The 24930-nt window shown below is 40.6% G+C and overlaps 1 protein-coding gene across 1 annotated transcript in view; it reads right to left on the reverse strand.

The window, feature by feature from the left end:
* Positions 1-24930, reverse strand: part of IGF2BP3 (insulin like growth factor 2 mRNA binding protein 3) — a 122110-nt gene that overhangs the window by 9397 nt on the left and 87783 nt on the right. Inside the window, exons 6-9 of the mRNA XM_017872293.1 lie at positions 22343-22477; positions 20699-20821; positions 18494-18629; positions 16829-16954 (exon numbers count right to left, since the gene is read on the reverse strand). Of these exons, the coding sequence (XP_017727782.1) occupies positions 16829-16954; positions 18494-18629; positions 20699-20821; positions 22343-22477 (520 nt within the window). The remainder of the gene's footprint in view (positions 1-16828; positions 16955-18493; positions 18630-20698; positions 20822-22342; positions 22478-24930) is intronic.

The following is a 24930-nucleotide window of genomic DNA, read 5'->3' on the forward strand; positions in this document are numbered from 1 at the left end:
GACATGCATGTTTATTTGCTACAAATCAGGCTTTTGTTAACATTAGCTTTAGGATGGACACCTTCTCATGCAGTAGGAATACTAGGAAAGTTTAAGGAAAAGCTACCACAAGAAGTTGACAGGAGCTTACCTAATAGATCAAGAAGATCTCATATAGTCATCCTGAAAACAGTGGTATTTAAAATTTCACTTTTCTCTACGGTTTCCTTAAACTTTAAAATGTCACTGAGTTATGGATTTAAAAGATACGTAGATGTTGTAAAGTTTAATCATATTAGAATAGAGGGACATGGTTGCATTAAAAATTAAGTAAGATCCCCCTACCACTCTCAAGGTAGATTCTTAACAAGTAAATGAAATTCTGGGCTACATATCAAACATGACAGCACTCAAGGACGCCAGCTCCACACCTTATCTATGTAGGTTTCACTCCTTAAACACACACACAGTGAAGTTTTAGAGAAAAGCTGAATTTTGTTACATATGACCAAATTGTATGAAATCTTACCACTGTCATTCAATAGTTATCACATCCAAGTGCAGGACAGGATTAGGAGAGAGCTAATTCACTTTAGTGGTAAGATGCCATAAGATGCTTTCCCACAGAATTCCTTATTCCTTCCATCTGTGCCTTTGCTTTTTTTTTTTTTTGAGATGGAGTCTCACTCTTGTCGCCCAGACTAGAGTGCAATGGCACAATCTCGGCTCACTGCAACCTCCATCTCCCGGGTTCGAGCTCTTCTCCTGCCTCAGCTTCCCGAGTAGCTGAGATTACGAGCACTCGCCACCAGCCCGGCTTTTTTTTTTTTTTTTTTTGTATTTTTAGTAGAGAGAGAGTTTCAGCATGTTGGCAGGCTGGTCTTGAACTCCTGACCTCAAATGATCCACCTGCCTTGGCCTCCCAAAGTGCTGGGATTATAGGCGTGAGCCACTGCGCCTGGCCCCCTTTGCATTTTATATGTGAAGAAATTAGAAAATATTCTGAAGGCTAACTCCTGAAAGGTTCTTCATAAATGGATTTTATCTGTGTACCTCATTCCTTCACTACTTCCCACTTCAAGCCAGTTGTGCCCTTCCTGACTCTCTTTTCAAATAGTCCTTGCAGGGATAAAGGACACATTTACTCAAGAGTTCACAGTGACTGGACTCCTAAAAAGGCCAATTTAAGGTTCAGTAATGTTACCAGTCAACTAACAGTTCTAAAGTGCAGAAGCAGTGCACATAATTTATGCATTTTCTACTGTGTTTACCTTCTAACGATATAGTAAGAAAAACACTTCCAAGGATAGTTCCAAGACACATATTACAAGAAATAGTTTGAAATGGGCCACAACTGAAGAAGCCAGTAATACGCTTTTGTTAAAAAAAAAAAGAAAAGAAAAGAAAAGAAAAGAAAAAGCCAGGCACAGTGGTTCATGCCTGTAATCCCAGCACTTTGGGAGGCCAAGGTGGGTGGATTGCTTGAACCCAGGAGTTTGAGACCGGCCTGGGCAACATGGCAAAACCCCACCTCTTCAAAAATTACAAAAATTAGCCAGACATGGTGGTGCTTGCCTGTCGTCCCAGCTACTTAGGGGAGGCTGAGATGGGAGGATCACTTGAGCCCAGGTGGTTGAGGATGCAGTGAGCTGAGATCACATCACTGCTCTCCAACCTGGGTGAGAGTGAAACTCTGTCTCAAAAAAAAAAAAAAAAAGAAGAAGAAGAAAGAAAGAAAAAGAAAAAACCCACTATGTATACCCAATCAGCAAATATTTCTAGAAATATTAGAAGATATTTTGTCTTACACAACTTATACATGAATTACTTAACACTTTCATGGGATTCTCTTGAATCTTAGATTCCTATTGCATAATACTATAAATTCAGCTCCCAAGTACTCAAGTTAACCCATCAGTACTGTAGTATGTATTATACACACAGCCATAAGACAGCTCCTAATTTCTAATTTTTTAACCTAAACACTTTTCTGAAATTATTTTCTTTTTTTGAGACAGTCTCGCTCTGTTGCCCAGGCTGGAGGGCAGTGGTGTGATCTTGGCTCACTGCAACCTCTGCCTCCCACGTTCAAGCGATTCTCCTACCTTAGCCTCCTGAGTAGCTGGGATTACAGGTGTGTGCCACCACGGCCGGCTAATTTTTGTATTTTTAGTAGAGACAGGGTTTCACCATGTTGGTCAGCCTGGTTTCAAACTCCGGACCTGGTGATTCACCTGCCTCGGCCTCCCAAAGTGCTGGGATTACAGGCGTGAGCCACCAAGCCTGGCCTGAAATTCTTAAAAAGTCTCGAACAACAGCAGACAACAGTTTTGCTTTCAAAAATCTCAGCAACTAGGTTGAAATCTTTAAAATTTTAAGCAGTTTTCAAAAATCAGCCAAAGAAAACAGTAACACTGGGCTATGACAGCTTTACTAGATGTAGAAACCAATTTGTGCCATTTAATGTCTGACTACCAAATGACATCATTCTTCCCACACAGAGATCACTAGTGGCACTGACAGTTCCAACTTTTTCCTGTGAGCCCAGAGCAGAGGCAAAGAGCAGAGCACTAGGCACCATAAATCCATGGAGAGATACTGATCACCAATGGCAGAATTCCGCACCAGACACACAGGCTGTGCCACTCGCTTGTCCCCCAAAGCAGACTTACCAGGAGGCCATTCCGTAGGTCAGTTTACTCGCCCTGTTTGGTAGGAATTTTAATCGTGTTTATTTAAATCTGAGAGTCTGTCTCTCTAGACTCCCACCTATGATACAGGTAAAAAATCAATCCCACTCAAAAGTAGTTGGGCCGTATCCTTTCTGCTACCTCATTTGTTTACATTTTCAAGAAAATCTCTACTATCATCTTAAATCTTTAAAGGAAAATTCAGTTAATTGTTTACCTTTTTTGTTTGTGTATATTTTCAAGAAAATCTCAGCTAATATCTTAAATCTTTAAAGGAAAAATTCAGTTAATTGTTTACTTTTTTTTCTTTTTTGAGACAGTCTTGCTCTGTCTCCTAGGCTGTAGTGCAGTGGCACAATCTTGGCTCGCTGCAACCTCCGCCTCCTGGGTTCAAGCGATTCTTCTGCTTCAGCCTCCTGAGTAGCTGGGATTATAGGTGTGTACCACCATGCCCAGCTAACTTTTGTCTTTTTAGTAGAATTGGGTTTCATCATATTGGTCAGACTGGTCTCCAACTTCTGACCTCAGGTGATCCACTGTGCCCGGCCCTTAACTACTTTTTTTAAACAACTTTAAGCCTTTGGTTTCCTCTGAAGAAAATATTTTTAACAAAAACACTCCAGAAATAACAAACGGGCTGGTTCTTTGAATGTAAGGAATAACTTTTCCTATTTTCCAATAAAATTGAAATGGGAACGGATACCTAGACAAGAGAAAAATTAAAGTACAACAGTCTGCTAACAAATCTGAAAATATCAAGAATTCATCTAGGAATTACCAAGGTTAATCAGAAAAACTTATACATGAACAAGTAATTTAGACTTCTACAATCAACTACCTACCTAAAGTAAGTGCTACACCCAAACAGCTTCAGTAGTTAGTTCTTTCAAGCCAAATGCTCAAGAAGAATGACAGAAGCCCAGTGAAAAGAGAGACATGGAAAACCACAAAGGTCAGGCAGACATATTCCATAAGTTTAAAAAATGTATTAAAAATTTTAAATAAGAAATGGATACAATAAATAACATCCTAATTTGCTTTTTTTTTTTTTTAACCTTAACTTGGATATCTTCTCATATCACTCAAGCATCCCTACTGCATTTTGACAAGAGTATTTCTTCAAATAGATACACCACAGCTGATTTCTCTTACCTACAGTGTGTATGCATAGTTTCCAACTTCAATGTTTCAATAAAATCTTGGTACATAAAAGTTGTGCCCTGTGTAAATACCTCTATTGCACATGTTCTTAGAAGTAGAACTGCTCAGTCAAAAGGGCCTGAACATTTAAAATTGCTAATTATTATTAAATTCCCATATAAAAAGGCCCCTGCTCAGTCCATGGAATTCCAGTTTCTCCATTCCAGTAGAACTCCAGTTAAGACATTTATGATACCTTTGAATACTGCCTTTGTTTTCACACAAGAGTAGTGGATGCTGAGATAAAAATTCAGGTTGAGGCAAAAATAACTCTGACAAGGGTGAGTGTATGCAGCACCCATGTGGCAAGATCAGTTTGTGTCTCCTCTGTGTGAGGTGCGGTGCATGACCTCATTTGTACCCCAAAACAGATCCAATTTCTAGAAACTAACAACATTCTCATTTTAGAGTTGAAAAAACTGAGCCAGAGAGGTTAAGTTATTTGCCTGAAGTCACACACCACCTGGTGGAGCCAGGATTCAAACCTGGGTTTCTCTATCTCCTAAGCCGGATTCATAAACCAGTATGAAGCTCTCAGTGGGTACAGATATGCTTTAAAATAGAGCCAGAGCTGCCAGGCATGGTGGCTCACGCCTGTAATCCCAGCACCTTGGGAGGCCAAGGTGGGCAGATCACAAGATCAGGAGTTCGAGACCAGCCTGGCCAACAGTGAAACCCCATCTCTACTAAAAATACAAAAAATAGGCCAGGCATGGTGGCAGGTGCCTGTAATCCCAGCTACTCCGGAGGCTGAGACAGGAGAATTGCTTGAACCTGGGAGGCGGAGGCTGCAGTGAGCAGAGATCGCACCATTGCACTCCAGCCTGGGTGACAGCACAAGACTCCGTATCAAAAAAAAAAAAATATATATATATATATATACACACACACACACACACACACACACACACACACATATATATATCTCCAGAGCTGTCAAAAATATACATGAAAGCTCTAAAGAAAAGTACCCACTAGAACTGTCACTCAAGGGGCTGCCTCCCCCTGTCCTCTCACACTGACCTTGGTATGACTTCCTGTGAGTCAAAAGAAATTTCTTTTGCGTAGTTGGCAAAAGCTTAAACCTTTGATCATCAAAACGCTAAAAAGGGCATCCAGAGACAGTCTGTTATTTTTATTTTGAAAAATAGGGGTAGACTGAAGATTAAGAACTGAAAGCAACAACTGAAAGCAAGCAATGTTGGCCAGGCTGCTCTTGAACTCCTGACCTCAGGTGATCTGCCCGCCTTGGCCTCCCAGAGTGCTGGAATTACTCAGGTAGTTCTTTATAGCGGTGTGAAACTGGACTAATATATACTAGGCATATGGTCTAGAATCATACGTTGCTTTTTCTTGTTTCGTTTTGAGGCAGAGCCTTGTTCTTTTGCCCAGGCTGGAGTGCAGTGGTACAATCTCGACTCACTGCAACTGCAACCTCCGCCTTCCAAGTTCAAGCTATTCTCCTGCCTCAGCCTCCCGGATAGCTCTAATTACAGGCGCATGCCACCATGCCCAGCTAATTTTAGTAGAGACGGGGTTTCACCATGTTGGCCAGGCTGGTCTTGAACTCCTGACCTCAAGTGATCCGCCCACCTCAGCCTCCCAAAGTGCTGGAATTACAGGCGTGAGCCACTGTGCCCGGCTGCTTTTTCATAAAAGTGAAAGGCATGATTTATACTAAAATGATTCCTTCCTTTCTTTAATAAATTTATTGACATAAAATACATGTGGTATCATGATGATTTGGCATTGTCTGTCAATTTTAAAAGTTTGTGCTCTTTGACTCAGACGTTCTATTACATAAATTCTTAGAACTATTTGTACCAAGACACAGAAGTTTATGTTTAAAGATCTGATTGCATCGTTACATGAATTAGTGAAAAACGGAAAACTGAACTTTCTGAAAATCTTTATAAAGCACCTTCAGATAAAGCAAAATAACTGTCAGGTGAAGACAAAGGAATTGAAACTTTTAAGTTGCAAAGTATCTTAAACCTGCATAAGGTGGTGTGTACAGATGAGACAGAGCGAGACTTCGTCTCAAAAACCAAACCAAACCAAACCAAACCAGAACAGAATGAACAAACTACCCAAGAATGGGTAATTTATAAAGGAGTTTAGCTGGTCATGGTGACTGACACCTGTAATCCTAGTACTTCGGGAGGCCATGGTGGGTGGATCACCTGAGGTCAGAAGTTTGAGACCAATGTGGGCAACATGGTGTGAAACCCCGTCTCTACTGAAAATACAAAAATTAGCTGGGCATGGTGGCATGGCCTGTAGTCCCAGCTACTCGGGAGGCTGAGGCAGGAGAACTGCTTGAACCTGGGAGGCAGAGGTTGCAATGAGCTGAGATTGCACCACTGCACTCCAGCATGGGCGACAGAGTGAAACTGTCTCAGAGGAAAATAAATAAATAAATAAAAAGTTTAATTGACTCAGTTCCACATGGCTGGGGAGGCCTCAGAAAACTTACAATCATGGCGGAAGACAAAGGGGAAACAACGCACGTCTTACTTGGCAGCAGGAGGGAGAGAGACAGAGTAAGGGATGGGGCAAGTGTCACACTTTTAAACCCTTAGACTTCATGAGAACTCACTATCACAAGAACAGCAAGGGTTCCCCGTTGGATCTGCCCCCATGATCCAATCACCTCCCACTGACAAGTGGGAATTACAATTCAAGATGAGATTTGGGTGGGGATATAGCCAAACCGTATCAACTAGCTTCCTACAAATGAAAATCATTTAAACTCTATTCCTTCCTTTATATCTTCAACCCCCATCATATACCTCTTATTTATGTAAGAGTTAACCCAAAATTCAATTCATCATCTCTAATCACCCACCCATCTCTAATCATTTGTTTCTTCAGCACCTGTATAAACAGATGTACTAAATTTGTACCATATTGTTTACAACTTGGCAAAGTTCTCTGGCATACCTCATGTTTTCTAGGATAATGTAACACACTGCAAGTATTAATATAGCTGTTAGTTAAATGAAATCTCCCTTGTGGCTATTTAGCAGTTTTAGAACACATACATCAGAGGAGGACTTGCCTTCCTACTAAACTATTATGTGGAGATTTGTGTTAGGGCCTGTCCTGCACGGCTTGGCCAGATCACTTCTGTTTCTCTTCATCAACAAAGAACACAAAATAAAATCATTTCATTCTTCACTATTTAAGTCAGAAGAACAGCATCTCTCTTTGGAAGATACTATGTAACTCACAGCCCCCAGTGTGTCACACAATTACCATATGTCATTTATCCCTTTATGGCCTTTTTTATTTTATAACTGGATAGACCAATTGAATTAATGCCAACACTGACTATAAACTGTGCTCAATGTTAGCATTACTTCATCATTGTATCAAGACCATTAAGTTAATCTTGACCATTTTTTAAAAAATTAAGGGTTGGGGCCGGGCGCGGTGGCTCAAGCCTGTAATCCCAGCACTTTGGGAGGCCGAGACAGGCGGATCACGAGGTCAGGAGATCGAGACCATCCTGGCTAACACGGTGAAACCCCGTCTCTACTAAAAAATACAAAAAACTAGCCGGGCGAGGTGGCAGGCACCTGTAGTCCCAGCTACTCGGGAGGCTGAGGCAGGAGAATGGCGTAAACCCGGGAGGCGGAGCTTGCAGTGAGCTGAGATCCGGCCACTGTACTCCAGCCTGGGCGACAGAGCGAGACTCCGTCTCAAAAAAAAAAAAAAAAAAAAAATTAAGGGTGGGATCTAAATATTTTATCTCACTAACAACGTCCATATTATGTTCTTCTGAACAATATACTTGGGGGAGGCTGGTAGTGATAAAGACCTTTTCAATGATCAAACTAAACCTAATGTGTAACTTTCCCAGATTTACCCCACAGTATTTCGTCATGACTGTAATTGTTTGTTTCCTGGGCCTTGTTCCAAAAATAATTTTATGCTGCTTATAAAATACACATAATCTGGAAAGATAAAACAAAGGAGGTGAAAAAATAAGAGCATAGGGACCTGAACACTCAAGATAAGATGAAGCCAAAAATGCTATTATACAAATTTGGTTTTAAGCTTCCTCGCAGCTAATTTTTAAAAAAGTTAGTTGCATGATTTCCCATGACTATGAGAGAAAAACGATTCATTTACTTATTAAAAATGACTATTCCTGGTACTGGTTTCAGAGAGCAACTCCTCAATATCCCCAGAGAACACTCATGTAGCAGCATCCTCCTCAGAGTGAAAGCGTGGCCTAAACATGCATGTGTCTTAGCCTGGAACACGTCCAAGGCTGCTGCTGTGAGAAACAAAAACAAAGTTATCTTTCTGACATAGTGATGAAGGGCTGTCCATGTTCTTGTTTTGCTGATGAGAAATAACAAACCCAAAATGAAGATTAAGCATAAACTTAAGAGAAATGTTGTGTGAAGCTTTGGAAAAGGAATGGTGGCCAGCAGAAAAGGGTCAAAAGGACCAAAATGTAACAGAAAAAAAGGGCACATATATGAAGAATCAATGTGTAGACTTTAAAATGTCCTATCCTGGAATGAAAACAGAAGCAAGAGAATTTGTCAAATAGAAGCAGCAGAGTTAGAAGCAAACTAAGTGTTTTTCCACACCAGGAGATGCTGCCCTGGAATGACGGACAATGATGTGTGCTGTTGGCAATCATGTCTTAAAGAAAAGTTGACTCATCAGATGTCTGAGGCTTGGTGAAGACATTTCTGGATGTCGTCCAATTCCCTTTGCTCCAATTTCCTATCCACAAAGCATCTTCTTAACCAAATATTACTTTTCAAGAAAATTTTCCTCTGGGAATGTAAGGCAGCTCACATTAATATGCTGTCAACTTTTGCCAATCATTAAATTGGCTCTCTGGTACAATTCATTCTTATGTGGGATTCAGAATAAACCATGAGCCGTGTGCTGTGCCTCATGCCTGTAATCCCAGAACTTTGGAAGGCTGAGGTGGGCGGATCCCTTGCAGTCAGGAGTTCGAGACCAGCTGGGCTGATATGGTGAAACCCCATCTCTACTAAAAGTACAAAATTTAGCTGGGCATGTGCCTGTAATTCCAGCTACTCAGGAGGCTGAGGCAGGAGAATCGCTTGAATCTGGGACATGGAGGTTACAGTGAGCCAAGATCATGCATGACACTGCACTCCAGTCTGGGCAACACAGCGAGACTGTCTCAAAAAATAAAAAAGAAGAAATCGAGACTATAATAAGCCTATCCTAGAACAAGCCTGTGTCAGGATTTGGACACCCCAAATAAGCAGATAATTTAAATTTTTACTTGCAAAACTCAGCAGGCAAAGCAAAAATTATAATAAGCCTTTTTCACCTGTGCATTTAAGTCTATGAGACCTAGGATGGAAAAGGCGCATTAGCGTTACCCAGTCTTGTTACACATTCCTTCCATTTAAGTTAAGGTCTAGTTGCATTGTCTGAACCTTTTCTTGGATACATTCTTTGGGACCGAAGGATGTTCACAGGACATAAGCTGCTTCCCAATGGATTTCTGCCAAATGCCTATCAGCAAAACTTCTTTGGGACTTCTTGGCAGACTCTGAACTATGGCTTGAAATAACAGAAGAACAAAGCTGTTCAACTGAAAGTTTGCATAACTGGTGAAGTCTGCCAATGAGTAATTCCTAATCATCTATCGTGAAAACATAAGTATGAGCAAATAGTAAGGTTAAGTGTATTTACTTTGTGGGGAAGAAAATTTAAGACATCACAAAGGCATGGAGACATGTATGCCAGCCAACACGACCGGCCTCCAGGAACCTGGAAGGATGCCAGCGTTTCCCTTTGGCTTGTAAAATAGATATCCCTGGGTTTTTTTTTTTTTTAAATGGATTTAGGTCTGGAACTGAAACTAAGTTTACTCAACTCCATGACCTGAACAAAATATTGAAGTCCCTAACAAACAAAAAAAGGCAAAGAGAAGTTTTTTGCCATAACTAGATAACCGAGGCTTCTCGGAGATAATAAATGTGCACGGTAAGTTACTTACTTAGAAACTGTTTACTGACAAGAGTTGCACCCACCGTGAGAAAGATTAAGAGACTCCCTGAAACAGTCATCTGATTTAAAAAATTGCCTCCAACTCGTAATTTTTTTTTTTCCCACAGGGTCTCACTCTGTCCCAACCCAGGCTAGAGTGCAGTGGTTCAATCATGGCTCACTGCAGCCTTGACCTCACTTACCACCTCAGCCTCCCAAGTAGCTGGGAAAGGCACAGGCCACCACCCCTGGCTAATTTAAAGAAGTTTTTTTTTGTAGAGACAGAGTCTCCCTATGTTGCCCAGCCTGGTCTCAAGCAATCCTCTCACCTTGGCCTCCCAAAGTGCTGGGATTACAGGCATAAGCCACTGCGCCTCGCCCTTTGTTTCTTAGAGTACCTTAAGCCTAAAAAAGTGCTCATCTCTCTTGCCTCTTTCATAAGCAGAAAGCTAGCCATTTTAAGGTTACACTATCATTCTGGAGACTTCTGAGAAGACTCCAAAGAGGCTATCAAAACTATGAAGCCAGCAGCCCGTGGGCTTACTTCTGCCAACCCAACTGCATGCTGCCAAGACCATCCAGCTAAGGCGACATGCACTATGCCAATTCCAGCTCTTGCTTGCTCTGCTTCACTAGCTGCCAATTCCTTCTTCCCTACTGTTTGAGCATTTCTGAAAGGCGCGTTTCCTGTCATTTATAAACTCGAAGTTTGCCAGTTAAGTACTGCATAAGCCAGCTGCTCGGCAGGAACTAGAGACTTTTTGTCTGTTGGAAGAACCAACTCTTTGGCTCTAGGGGGCCTCAACCTGGCAGGTTCTGGGAAGAAGAGAGTATTGTGGGGGAAGTAGTGGGCAAAGTTCTAGAATGGAATAGAGGCAAGGGATTTATCCAAAGAGATGCATCATTTCTACTTTCATGCTACAAAGCAGGAATGAGAAAACATGAGTAGAGAAATGAAACAACTCTGAAAGAAAAAGGAAGTAGTATATATTAAAAAAAAAAAGAAAAAACAGATTCTTTGAAATATTTAGCCATCAAAACCTACTTCTTGACAGGCAATATACATTTAAAATAAAAGCGGAAGTTCACTGTTAACCTACAGGACATCAAGGATAAACATGATCTTAGTACATAATCTGTGATAGCTTCAAAGGAACAGCAAGCTTCTCATCAGCAAGTATAGATACCAGAATGCACTTCAGGAACAGTTTAAAAGTGCTGAGAGCAAAATGCCTGTCGATCTTTAACTTTCTAACCCAGTTTTTTTTTTAAATAACATCATAGACCCTCACAAACATAAAATAGTTTTTTTTTTTTTTTTTTTTTTTTTTTTTTTGAGACAGTCTTGCTTAGTCACCCAGGCGGGAGTGCAGTGGCACGATCTCGGCTCATTGCAACCTCCACCTCCTCGGCTCACTGCAACACCTGGTCATTATCATTGCTTCTTTTTGGCTTCACTTTTCTTGCTAAAGAATAGGCTGGCTGCAGTGGCTCACATCTGTAATCCCAGTACTTTGGGAGGCCGAAGTGGGAGGATCACTTGAGGTCACGAATTCGAGACCAGCCTGGCAAACATGGTAAAACGCTGTCTCTACTAAAAATACAAAAATTAGCCAGGCATGGTGGTGCGTGCTTGTAATCCCAGCTACTCATGAGGCTGAGGCACGAGAATCACTTGAACCCAGGAGGTGGAGTTTGCAGTGAACCGAGATTGCGGCACCACACTCCACCCTGGGTGACAGAGCAAGACTCTGTCTCCAAAAGAAAAAAAAAAAAAGAAGCAATGATAAGCAAAGAAACTGGTAAAGCTTTGGGAGATTTATTGCCTTTAAAACAATAGTTTATTTGTATTTCAAAAGTGGTGACCTCTAGGTACACAAAATAGATAAGTATTAGTGATCTGGTTTTAGAAAAGAACAAAGTCTAAAAATAGTGAGGGTGAAGCTATTCCAACTAAGTACTTGCAACCACCCCCTACCACCCGCAACTTGAAGTTTAATACTCAAACAACACTTGTTAAAGAATTGTTCCCCTAAACATTAAGCCAGAAGATTGCCTGGCAGCTGTTTGAAAGTAGAATTTACTCTAACTGTATCTAAATTGTATCCAGGGACAATATGATTTTCTGAAAAACGGTGTTTTCTCTTTATTTAGATGAAAATAACCACAGGAATGGGAATCTGGAATATGGAATTTTCTTCTCCAGAATTTAGACTCTGCTTTTTGAGAGAACTTAAAAGTTTGCTTCCTCTCTTCCAGGCTCTGGGAGGCTCCTTTAACAGGCAATAGTGCCAAACCCAGTGAGGCAGACAAAAGCTGTCCCCAACATGTATTTTCCTCTAGTAATAGACCCTGTGTTTAATGGACACATTGCTGCCCCCACATAGGGATTGTTTCCCAGCTTCTCTTGCAGCTACACACAGCCAGTGGTATGTTCTGGCCAACATGAGGCCAACAGAAGTATGAAAAGCTATCCTCAGGCAGTGTCCTTAAATAAGGATGCTGCCAATTTTGATCTTTTATCCTTCAGTTTGAAATGAGGTCTCACCAGGCTGGACTCAAATTCCTGGGCTCAAGCAATCCTCCCACCTCAGCCTCCCCAGTAGCTGGGACTACAGGTGTCTGTCACCACACCCAGCAATCCTTTATCCTTCTTGTTGGCTAGAAACAGACCCAATAGTTGGAGCTTGAGCAGTTATCCTGGGCCAGGGAATGGCACATAAGGCAGATAGAAGCACCAGTCCTGAAGGATATGGTGGAACCACTTCCAGTCTTGGATTGTCTACCCTTGAACTGTTGTCATGAAAAAGGAAAACTAATCTAAGCCATTTTTTTTCTTGTAACAATACATACCCAAACCTAATCCTGATACATGTCGTATGCCAAAATAGAGTTAGAAGGGTAAAAACAGATATATGGCAACATCCCACAGAGGTTTTTGGCATGCTATTTCCTACGAGTTGGGATGGCAGGTGGTCCAGAGAGAAAGGTGAGTTTTTTTCACTCTTTAAAGCATAGAACAAGGTAGAAAAAGGGATATGCACAACTAGCATGTATTTGTGCTTATCCTAAACTTTTTCTCCCTTGCAATTGGTACTAATAGAAAATGTTCTTTCCAACATTGAATCGCCCCTCCAAAGACTAGTAAACATTCTTTGTAGAACAGTAGTTCTTAGCTGGGCATGATGGAGTGTGCCTGTAGTCCCAGCTACTTGGGAGTCAGAGGTGGGAGGATCACTTGCACCCAGGAGTTCAAGTCCAGCCTGGGCAACATAGTGAGACCCCATCTCTTGAAAAGAACAGTTCTTGACAATAAATGGGTAGCAAAATACTCCTGATGACTTTTATAAAACTATACATTTCTGAGCTTCCACTTGCTCCCACTGAGATTTTTATTTATTTAAGTGGGCCATAGGTTCTTAACTAATTAAACAGTTGTTGTTAGCCTTGGCTACACATTGGAGTCATCTAGGGAGCTTTCGAAATTGATACCTATGCCTCACCCCTGGGGATTTTAATTCAAATTGTCTGGGGTAATTATAATTTAATTATAGGAAAAACATTTCTTTCCCCTTAAGGCAAGGAATAATTAATGCTGAACTTTACAGATTGCCAATGAATGTAAAATAAGAAATAAAAACAGTAATATATGGTTTAGGGAAATACATGATTTGGGTAAATGATTTAGGAAAACATTCAGTTATAAATTTGAGGATTCCACTGTATCATTGCCTGGAATACATGTAGAATAAAATATCCACTGGAATTCTACAAAGAACACAGATTGCTAAGACTGTCCATATTGTATTCCTTTAAGAATGCGAATTTCCTTTGCCTGTCCTGGAAACCACCAGACTGTTACATGTTTGCAGCTCTTGCCCTGTTGCAGTGTTTTTACTGTTGGCAGCTTCTGCAACTTCTGTTCTCATTTGCTTCTTCTAATTGCACCTATTTGATTTAGCTTAATGACTCAGGAGAAGCAAGATGACCTATTCCAGTAACATCTTCCTTACATTTACTCTTGGCTCAACTTCCATTAAGTAAACATCACTGACCTCCTCCTCCCATTCTTAAAACAAAACTGCCACTGACTTAAGTCATTCAGACATTTAAGACTGTAGAAGTGCTTGAGAAATACAAATTCTTAATATGATCTCACTTCTCTCAAAGCATTCTTAATTTTTCTAACATAGGAACCTGATACACAGAACTGTATCAGAAAAATGACTAATTCCAGAGAATATGCAGTCTTATCTAAATATTTTAAAAATAGTCACCTACAAGTTCACTTTAGGAATTTTGGCTACTGAAGCATCCATGTAAGTGTAAAAGACTGATGTCCAAGAATGTTCTATTCTGTGACCACTTGTAATGTGAAAAGCTTTGTTGATTGGAACGTGTCATCAGTATGGAGAGAAAAAGAGTTAAAGGGACACCTCAATTTACAAACTGGGAATGAAAGGAACAGAGAGGTTAAGCAACCCACCCAGAGAGAAAGCTAATTTAGGGGAACGAGCAGAAATGTGGGTTAGATACGAGCTTTCCTAGCAGAGGTACTTCACATGATCAGCTCATTGTACCTTTTAGTAAGTGTCATTTTACACAGAAGTGCTGGGGACACACCTGCCCTAAACCAATCCTATAACACACATAAATTAGTGGACATGTTCAAAGTTAAGTCTCTAGATATACTCTCAGATTCCTATTTTAGGCTCATACTCCCCTATTCCTCCTTAAACCGTTCATATTATTTAATTCTATAGAAACTAGAAATGTGTGACTTAAAGTCTTTAGACACAAAGCTTCTAGTTCAGTTTTTTTTTTTTTTCTTTACACAGGTGAGAAAACAAATCCAGAGCCAAGAAGTCTGACCTTCAGTGACACAAAATTGTGTCAGAGGCAGTGGGCCAGACCTGGGCTCTGACTTTAGGGTTCTTTCCACCAGTCCCCTTTAGCATCAAGGTACAAACATGCCAGCCACTTCAGGGGATGTGTAATGAATCTGTGCACACTTCACTTGTAGCTGAAATTTTGATGGCTATCCCTCTGTCTGTTACATGATTTCCAGGCCAAAACATACTAGAAATGGCAGGTGAATTGCAGGAAGGACAAGATGCTGCTGACAGTAAAGGCAGAAACAAACACAGCAAGAGGGCAACTGCTTAGAACCCCATCAGTTTGGTGGGTTCAAGGACGGGAAAAGGAAATTTTCATTTTTAAAGGGGTAAAAGGGGCACAATCTGAGTCATCTGTATTTTCTGTACAATTTCAATGTCATTTTACTCTACATAGTTATTCTAGGTAGTGATACAATGGAATCTCCAACCTGTTCCACCTAGACATTCTCCTAAATTGGTGTAAGAGGTATCACTCAAAATATTAATATTAAATAAGAGAGCCAAACAAAAAGGGAGAGATATAAAAACAAATTCATGAAGGAAGATCCAAGAATGTCACATGAATACCTCCAATTATCATGGATAATGCAACTGAATTATTAACTACTTTCAAAATAATTTATTCTACCAGCTGTCTGCTATGCTGCGATTATTTTCATACCATCACTAGTCTCCTATTTCTGACCTCAAGGAAACTGCTATTCTTAAAAAGCAAGTATAAAAGGTTTCTTCTTCTTCTTATTTTTTCCAGATGGAGTTTCGCTGTGTCGCCCAGGCTGGAGTGCAATGTCGTAATCTCAGCTCACTGCAACCTCTGCCTCCTGGGTTCAAGCAACTATCCTGCCTCAGCCTCCCAAGTAGCTGGGATTACAGGTACCTGCCACCACTCCGGCTAATTTTTTGTATTTTTAGTAGAGATGGGGTTTCATCATGTTGGCCAGGCTGGTCTTGAACTCCTGACCTCGGGTGATCCTCCTGCCTCGGCCTCTCAAAGTGCTGGGATTCACAGGTGTGAGCCATGGCACCTGGCCTAAGATTTCTTTCTTTTTTTTTTTTTTTGAGACGGAGTCTGGCTCTGTCACCCAGGCTGGAGTGCGGTGGCCGGATCTTAGCTCACTGCGAGCTCCGCCTCCCGGATTCCCGCCATTCTCCTGCCTCAGCCTCCCCATTTATTTCTTATATAACATACCTCTTTACAAAATAAAGAGCTGTTTAACATATGCACACGCATAAACAATATAATTGTGCACAAAACTATCTTATCTCATTGGTTTAAAAAAGTGCAAACACTCAACATGGAAAACACACACAGTCACTCCTGACCTTGCAAAGCCATTGACTTCCAGGTGACAAAGACTAAAGAAGCCTTTAAAAAATCTTTTCCTTTAGTATTTAATAATTACTGGCCACGTGGTAGCTCATGCCTGTAACCCCAGCACTTTGAGAGGCCAAGGCAGGCAGACCACTGGAGGCCAGGAGTTTGAGATCAGCCTGAATAGCATGGTGAAACCTGTCTCTACTAAAAATACAAAAAAAGTAGCCAGGTGTGGTGTGGCACACACCTGTAATTCCAGTTACTCAGGAGGCTGAGGCATGAGAATTGTTTGAACCCGGGAGGTGAAGGTTGCAGTTAGTCAAGATTGTACCACTGCATTCTAGTCCGGGCAAAAGAGTGAGACTCTGTCTCAAAAAAATTTTAAACCACCACCATAGCACATGTATACCTATGTAACAAACCTGCACATTCTGCACATGTATTCCAGAACTTAGAAAAAAAAAAAAAGAAAAAAAAATTTAAAATAAAAACAATTACTAAGTTTCTTCCCCTGCCACCTCAAAGTCCCAAACTTTTCCTGTGATATTTGAAAACACATGTTGACAACCCTACTATCCAAAAGCTTCAAAATAATCCCATGTCTACTCCACAAAGGGCCAAATAAAAAGGCTCCATTAGCAAGAACTGGAGAGCGTATGTTGGCTCTAAACAGATGATCACACGGGGTGGTCTAGGTTTACATTAAGATTTTGCCCCATCACAAAGAAAGCCAAGGCCAGTTATCTTACCTCAAACTGCGGGTAGGGAGGAGTCATGGCTGAAGGGGGCCCTGAGGTGGGAGGTGGCATCCCTGAAGTGGGTGGGAACAGACCCAAGGCGTTCAGATTTAATCCAGGAATTAAATGTGCTTGAAGCTGCAACAGTAAAAAGGCCCCTTAATTTGACAATTAAAAGAATCAAGGGAAAGTTAGCATTTTTAAGTGACAGTATGCAAACTGTTGATCTCTTATCTAATAAAGAAATCATCGTATAACTCAAACTTAAAGTAGATGTTCCATGGGACTTTACTTGAGTACATCGTTTACATCTGTTTATATCCCTTGGAATTTTAAAATCTGTGTGCTGGTTTGCCCCTCCTTGGTCCACAGCTGCATTAAGATATCTCAAGGGCAGCTTTCCTTTCCCTTATGAGTACAGGGCTTAGACACAACTGTATTCTGCATGCTGTGGGCAAACTAAATATAGACTAAAAGTCATGTATCAATCTTACTTGAAGAGGTAATCAAGTAAGATTGGTTCATTGAAAAGCAAACCAGCTATTAAGAGATCTTTACTCGTTGGGTAAAACTTAGCAACCCATGGGTCTAGAGGCCTCTAAGTTGAGCCCTCTGGAAATCAGGACCCATCCCCATGTAACTACTGCAAGTAAACATATCATTGGAATGCATATAGGAGCCTTAAAGGGGATTTTAATTTGTTTAATTTTTTAAGGGTTGAGGATGTAATACAGACGGTGGGAGATTTGAGTGTACTTGAAAATCTTTTTAAAAGGCCTAAGGGGGTTAGATTTAATCCCAGTGGATTCCAGAACATTTGGAGCCAAGCAGTGAGAATTGAAGGAGGTTGGCAGGAAATCACGTGGGGTGTAAAATGGCGAGCATTCTAGGCTCTTCTCACAAACGCAGTATTTTCATATTTCCCTCGTCTCAGGTTTTGTGTTTCAGATGACTGGCCCAATTGAAAAACAAATTACTTTTTTAAATAATTTACTTTAAAATTTAGGACAGGCTTTTGAAGTGTTCCATTTTCAGCACCATTTCACTGATTAAGGAATGTCAGCAATTTGCTTTAATAGCCTCAGATGCACTACACAGATTGTTTTATCAATTGAAATTCTTGTATCTCCAAGGTTTATATGGGTAACCAAGTAAGTTTTAAACCTGTAATCTTAACATTAACTTTTATATGCATTATATCTATTGTAATCCTAATAAGCATGCAAGGTAGGCAGTAGTCCCATTTTACAGATGAGTAAACCGAGGCTCAGAGAGACTGAGTAAACCATCTAAGAGAACAGAGTTGCAGCTCATAAATGGTTCAGTTGTGATTCAAATACAGTTCATGTAACATTTCTCCTATATTAAACTCTCTCAAATTAACATTGTAAGAGAGGTACTATATCAACCTTTGTAGGTAGATACTAGTCTTACTTCAGAGAGAAGGAAGCTAAGGCTCAAAGACTAAATAATTTGCTAAAGTCACAGAGACAGCAAAGCTTAATGTCACAGCCAGTATCTTCCCTATAGTATCCCAGGGTACTTGCTGAGGTGCTAAAAATCAACTAGAACTACTTCTAATGATAATGCCACAAAATAATTCAATATTAATGCAGTTAAAAACATTGTTTTAACTATTTGTTAAAATAAAGACATGCCCTTCATAACAAAACTAACATTCATAGAAGCAATATCATTTTCATAAGACTCCCTGATTTTCTTCATGATCTCTTCCTCAGCTTTGGCACATGTCTCAACATTGCCTTTAACTGTAATGGTGCGTTCTGGATTATACAGCGTCAATTCCTGCAATCTGCAGAATGAAAAGAAGGGAAAGAAAAAGAATGAAAATTGGAGGAAGACAGTTAATAATTCAGCCACAGATGGCAATTAAAAACAAACTGTGGAGCCTGGTAATATGTAAAAGTGGGTGGGGTAAAACATGATGGGAAATGAGTAAGCCCCAAAAGACATAAATCCAAAACTGTAAAGCTGCAAGACAGAAGAAAATACTTGCCCTCCCATCTTCTCAAGTAAAGATGACTGGGTACATAGAGTTCATTCAAGTCCATGTTTTAAAAACACAGCTTACTTTTCAACTGCTCATAGTTGAACCATTTTCACAATTTAACAGTGAACTGAGAAATGACTGAACAGATGTATAGTTTTTGAGGAAACCAAATACCCTAAGTACATAACCTTTCATAAGTATGTTCCTAGTCTGCACTAACCAATTCTAGGCATAATTGGCATTCTCGTGCAATTGCATTTTCTGGGTCACCAAGCAAGGAAAAAGCATGGAAATATTCCAAAAACACAAGCCAGAATTCACATGTCTAAACTTAGTTTTTACCAGTTGTTTTAGAATTTAGATTGAAGTAGGCTGGAGGAATATCAATCCATCTTGACTAAAATTTAAAATTCACTCATGGCCATTTAGACAACAAAAACGTTAGATAGCGGCAGGAATATTCAGAAACTCCCTGCGGGACCTAGGTCCTGCTGAACCTCCAAAAGCCACTGAAAATCATACCTGAAAACACCTAAGCCTATGCTGGTCAACAGCCTTGAGAGGAAGAGCAATGGGAGACATGCACCATGGAAAACAGAACGAAGTACATAAATTGAGAGGATACGTATTATTGGTACAAATCTCCTGCATCTTCTGGAAGTTCTCATTTTCACTACTAGTGAAATGTCACAGGCTAACCTTGAGCCACATGAATGCGAAGTTATTCCTTAACATTTTCCTCAAACCTGCTAAAAATGTAAACATTTATATAATGAAGACTATTTCTCTTAGACTACTTTAAAAAGAAGTCTATAATTCTAATTCAGTCTCAACCTGGACCTACCAAGCATTTTGTATTACAGTTTTAAAAATAGCTGCTTCTATAATAACTTTTAAGATTTTTTGCTTTTAAAACTCTCCCCTTTCTACGGGTAAATTTAAAACAAAGTAGTATTACTTATTGTATTTACCACTTTTTTTCCCCTTTATTTATAACCAAACAGAAGTTTCCCGCTTCCTTGCTACCTTCTTTGAAACTCCTTGTACACAAACACTGTGCAGTCTTTCCCCTACCATTCTTCCTCAGTTCATCAATTTTTTCCCACCTTTTTGAGTACTCTGATTGAAACTAAGAACGGCCACCCTCAGAAAAAGAAAACCTTTCCATGTAATTTCAGAGCATCCACAGATTCTAGGTGTGGTAGCCTGTCTCCATGGTGACTCCCCGCCACCCAGTTATCTGTAGTCCCACACATATATACCGAATAGGGCTGACTTGTGTAAACAACATTAGAAAACTGGTAAAGTATAACTTCTGAGGCTATGTCATAAAAGACATTGCAGTTTCCATCTTGACAACTGCCATGTCTTGAGAACACTCAAGCAGCTCTGTGGAGAAGCCCATGTGGGAGGAATTGAGGCTTTCTGTCAATAGCCAGCATCAACCTGTCAGCAGCATCGTGAGACCCCAAGCCAGAATGACCCAGCTAAGCTGCTCCTGCATTCCTAACCCACAAAAACTAGCTGAGCAGTTAATGTTCTCATTGTCTTAAGCTGTCAAATGTTGGGATAATGCATTACATGACAATGGATAATAAACTGGGTTATATATTCCAACTTTAGGAATAAACGTCATAAAACATAGTTAAGACTGCATTTAGAAAATATGAATGTAAAGCATTTGGTTCCTTCTGCCAGAAGCAGATAATGCTTTCAATACAGGTCAGAAACCTAACAGGCAGCAGGCTATATTTGAGAAACCATGTGTAAGTACAGCAGCACAGGCTAGCTGAAGCAGCTGAAGCTGAATACACAACATGCAGCTTAGAGTGTTTGAAAGTTTTCTTATTCAAAAGCAAAGGAGCACTCACGGAGATATCGTGATTTTAGTGTCTGTGTCCTGCTCAATTTTTTTAAGATTTCTTCCTTCTTTACCAATAAGACGGCCAACAAAGTTATTATGAGCTAAAATCTTCAAGGGGATCTCTTCTGTGCTGTAAATAGAAAAGTGGTCATAAAATTAGAGTAAGTAAACCTATTCTTGGGTAAAAAGACAATATTCACTCATTAAACATTTACTTCCCACCTACCATCTGGGAAGCACTGTGTTAGGTACAGCTTAAAACTTGCTGACAATTGGCCAGCATTCTAGCAATGCATGAATAGAAGGGGAGAAAAAGTACAGAAGTTAACTTCTAAAACAGTTTTTCTTTTATTCAATTCAGGAAATATCTTCAGTGATGGAGTCTCTTACTCAAAACCACATTCCTAAACCCCTACTAACAAAACACAACATACAAATAGAAAACAGTACCATCCAGTACAAATATACACCTGGAGATATGTGCATAATTTATATAAGGAAACAGAAGAAACAACAGTGGTTACACTTTGGGGGAAGGGCGTAAGAACAGGAAGGGGAGCTTTCATTTTTCGTTTTGTAGCTTTCTGAATTTCCCAGTCATATATATATAACTGTTTAAAATGTCATTGCGGCTGTTCCTTTTTCTTTCTTTCTTTTCTTTTTTTTTGAGACAGAGTCTCCCTCTGGCGCCAGGCTGGAGTGCAGTGGCACGATCTCCGCTCACTGCAACCTCCACCTCCCGGGTTCAAGCCATTCTCCTGCCTCCACCTCCCAAGTGGCTGGGATTACAGGTGCATGCCACCATGCCCAGCTAATTCTTGTATTTTTAGTAGAGACAGGGCTTCACCATGTTGGCCAGGATGGTCTTGATCTCTTGACCTCATGATCTGCCCGCCTCGGCCTCCCAAAGTGCTGGGATTATAGGCATGAGCCACTGCACCCGGCCTATTTTTCTGTATACTAAAATAATTCTTTTTAAAAATTTTTACTTTAATAATTACATTCTTATAACATGGCACCCACATATAATATTACTAAAACATATTTAAAGTTCTCTACAGGTTAAGGTTGGTGATGAGGTCCCCACACTAACTCTAGTGCCTTACTCTGGATTCTGCTTTCAGTGCAGCGCTGTTCTGTCGCTAAATGTGGCACAGAACCCAACCTTCACTCAAAGTTCCTGTGGAAGAAATATTTAGAGTTCCTGCCTCCATTACCCAGATAAATCTCCAGTTTGCCTTAGAAGACAGTTAGGCACTTCCCACCTCCACACTCCCTGCTGCGCCAAGGTGGGGCCAGGCAGAGGACAAGGACAGAGCTCCAGTGAGCTCTGAGTAAAGGATGAGTCAAGATTTGGGGCTCTTGTCTTGGGTTAATCCAGGGTATTTCCTGGTCCTAGGTTCCCCAAGCTGCCTTCTTCTATAGCTGCACTTCTCCCCGTTATCACCACTCACCTATGTTCAAATGTGAATGAACATATTTAAATATTAAAAGACATACACTTCACAACCAAACCAACAGTGCCAGCCACTGTAGCTCATCAGGTATCATTTCCCTGTTTGTTGGCAATTCCCAAGAATTGTGTCAGAGATATCAAAAATACAACAGCACAAATATCAACCTCTTTCACAGGACAATTTTCTTTACTCACAATTTTATATCTTGAGCTTCCTTATGCATAATCTCCAGAATAGACTTACAAGCCGCAGAGGTGCCTTCAGGTGTAGAGAGGATGGTAATTGACTTCTCAGCAGCCCCTGCATTTTCTTTACGGTGGACATCGATTCTGATAGTGGGTGCAAGCAGGGAGGAAAACCAGAGCAGTAAGCGTGTATTCACAGTGGAGTCTGTAATTATCAACTGCAAAGTCATAGGGCTTCAGGGCAAAGCAGATGACTCACTTCCCTCAAGAGCATAAACTTTCAATAAGCTGTCAACATCAATGCCTTAGGAGGCAAGTTTTAATTCTAGGAACACTCCCCTTTCTCTTTCCTCAATCCAACCAAGCAGGGACATCTTTTCATTCTACCCAAGCTGTTTGTGCTTACAGCTTCCTTTCAGATGCCACAGAACAAATGTCTCATGACAAAGAGCCTGGATTCAATCTGCTCTAAAACAAATAGGAACTGGAGGGCATGCCAAGAGAGGAGCTGGAATCCCACAAGCCAAGTTGAACTGCTTATTCTGCACAGTATATCACTCTTCATTCATTGGATGAGCAGATTTCACCAATCTGCTTCCCCCTTTACAAGGTTCTTCCCACATTTTGCCTCCTTGATAGAGGAAAGTCTGCAACGAACAGTGATAGGAATGGAACCTGGACAGATGACAATTCTACTTCAAGAAAAGCAAGTGGTCGATAAACTCAAAATGATGTTTAATTTCACTAGTAATTATACGTCTGCCAGTTAAAAGAATGTCATTTTCTTCTAGACTTACAGAAATTGAGATAGAAAAAATTAAATATGGCCGGGCGCGGTGGCTCAAGCCTGTAATCCCAGCACTTTGGGAGGCCGAGACGGGCGGATCACGAGGTCAGGAGATCGAGACCATCCTGGCTAATACGGTGAAACCCCGTCTCTACTAAAAAATACGAAAACTAGCCGGGCGACCAGGCGGGCGCCTGTAGTCCCAGCTACTCGGGAGGCTGAGACAGGAGAATGGCGTGAACCCGGGAGGCGGAGCTTGCAGTGAGCTGAGAGCCGGCCACTGCACTCCAGCCTGGGCGGCAGAGCAAGACTCCGTCTCAAAAAAAAAAAGAAAGAAAAAATTAAATATGTGCAAGATGATGGGTAACAGGGCACACTCAACACTTTTGCCAGGAGTACAGAGCAAACTGGTTCAGCAAAATATTGAGCACCTTGTGACTCAAGAACTGTACTTCCTGTAATATCTACTCCTAGTAACATCTACAGATATAGTCTCATACGTGGGCCAAGAGCGATGTTTCTTACCCTTGGCACTAATGACTTTTTGGGCCAGATTCTTTGCTGTGGGTGGGGTGTCTTCTGCATTGTAGGAAATTTACTAACATCCCTGGCCTCTACCTACTACTAGATGCCAGTAGCACACCTCTCTCTCAACTCTAACAGCCAAAAATGTCTCCAGACATTGCCAAATGTCCATGGGGGTTGGGGCAGTGAGATGATCATTTATGGTTGAGAACCACTGGCATGGGAAGGTTCCGTTTCTGACAGATAGAAAGTTACAATTATCTAATTGCAGGAAGAGATGGTTAAATGTAGGAAGAGATGGTTAAGTAACAGTATATTCATATCATACAGATGTTTTTGAAAATGTGGTAAAACTACAGGTACCAACATAGTAAAAAGTCCTTAAGTGAAATAATGCAATTCATATCATGACATGATTTCTTTTTTAAAGTCATACATGTTAGTAGATACAGGCAACAAATCCTATAGATACATCCCCAACTTACCAATGGCTATCCGGGTGAGACGAATGGTAACTTTTTAATTTACATATTTATGTTTTGAATTAAATATAAGTCTGCCGTTATTTAAAAACAAGAAAGAAAATCAGCTACTCAAAATGTGTGTTTTGGGAAAATTAAGTATTTGTTGAGTTCCTCTGGCCACTCAAACACTTAGAAAGACCTAAATAACTCATGGCCGTGAGAGTGACCACTTGATCATGCCAATAAAATCAAGGTTTGGCTTTCATTTTCCTAAATGTTTGGTTGAAATCTAAAGATTTACCTCAAGAGTAAAAGAAAACTAAAAATCAGGGCAGGAAACAAATTAAGGGCTACCTAAAAATAACTAATAAAAAAATAGTGTCTTAGGTAACAGTCCCAATCTTAGGAGTCTTCTTCCCAGCTGCTGTTTCAATCCCCAGTCACTTTCAGTGATGCGTGTCTTCCAGTAACACATTAGCATCCCTCTTTGCAGTTTATTTCCACCCTTTCACTGTGCCTCGATTACTAAACTCCGATCCCCTGAGAGAAGGGAATGTGGCTTTGGAGATTAAAGTGGCCCTCTGAGACCATTCCAGAAACAGAGGTTCTGATAATGACTAATTTCAATGTCAAGAATTAATTAAATCCCCTGGCAGAGCTCTGCAAATGAATCATCGGATATAACAAAGATTGCTTCCCTTCCCCATCCCCATTTTCCTGCCCTAAATAAAACAAACAGTTCAATTTAAGTCACAGCTCTTTCATCTGACAGAGAAATGAATAGCTCGAAAAGGAACAATTCTAATCTGCTACATGACAAG

Source organism: Rhinopithecus bieti, unplaced genomic scaffold (assembly GCF_001698545.2).
Source record: "Rhinopithecus bieti isolate Rb0 unplaced genomic scaffold, ASM169854v2 scaffold_6710, whole genome shotgun sequence".
NCBI classification, from domain to species: Eukaryota; Metazoa; Chordata; class Mammalia; order Primates; family Cercopithecidae; genus Rhinopithecus; species Rhinopithecus bieti.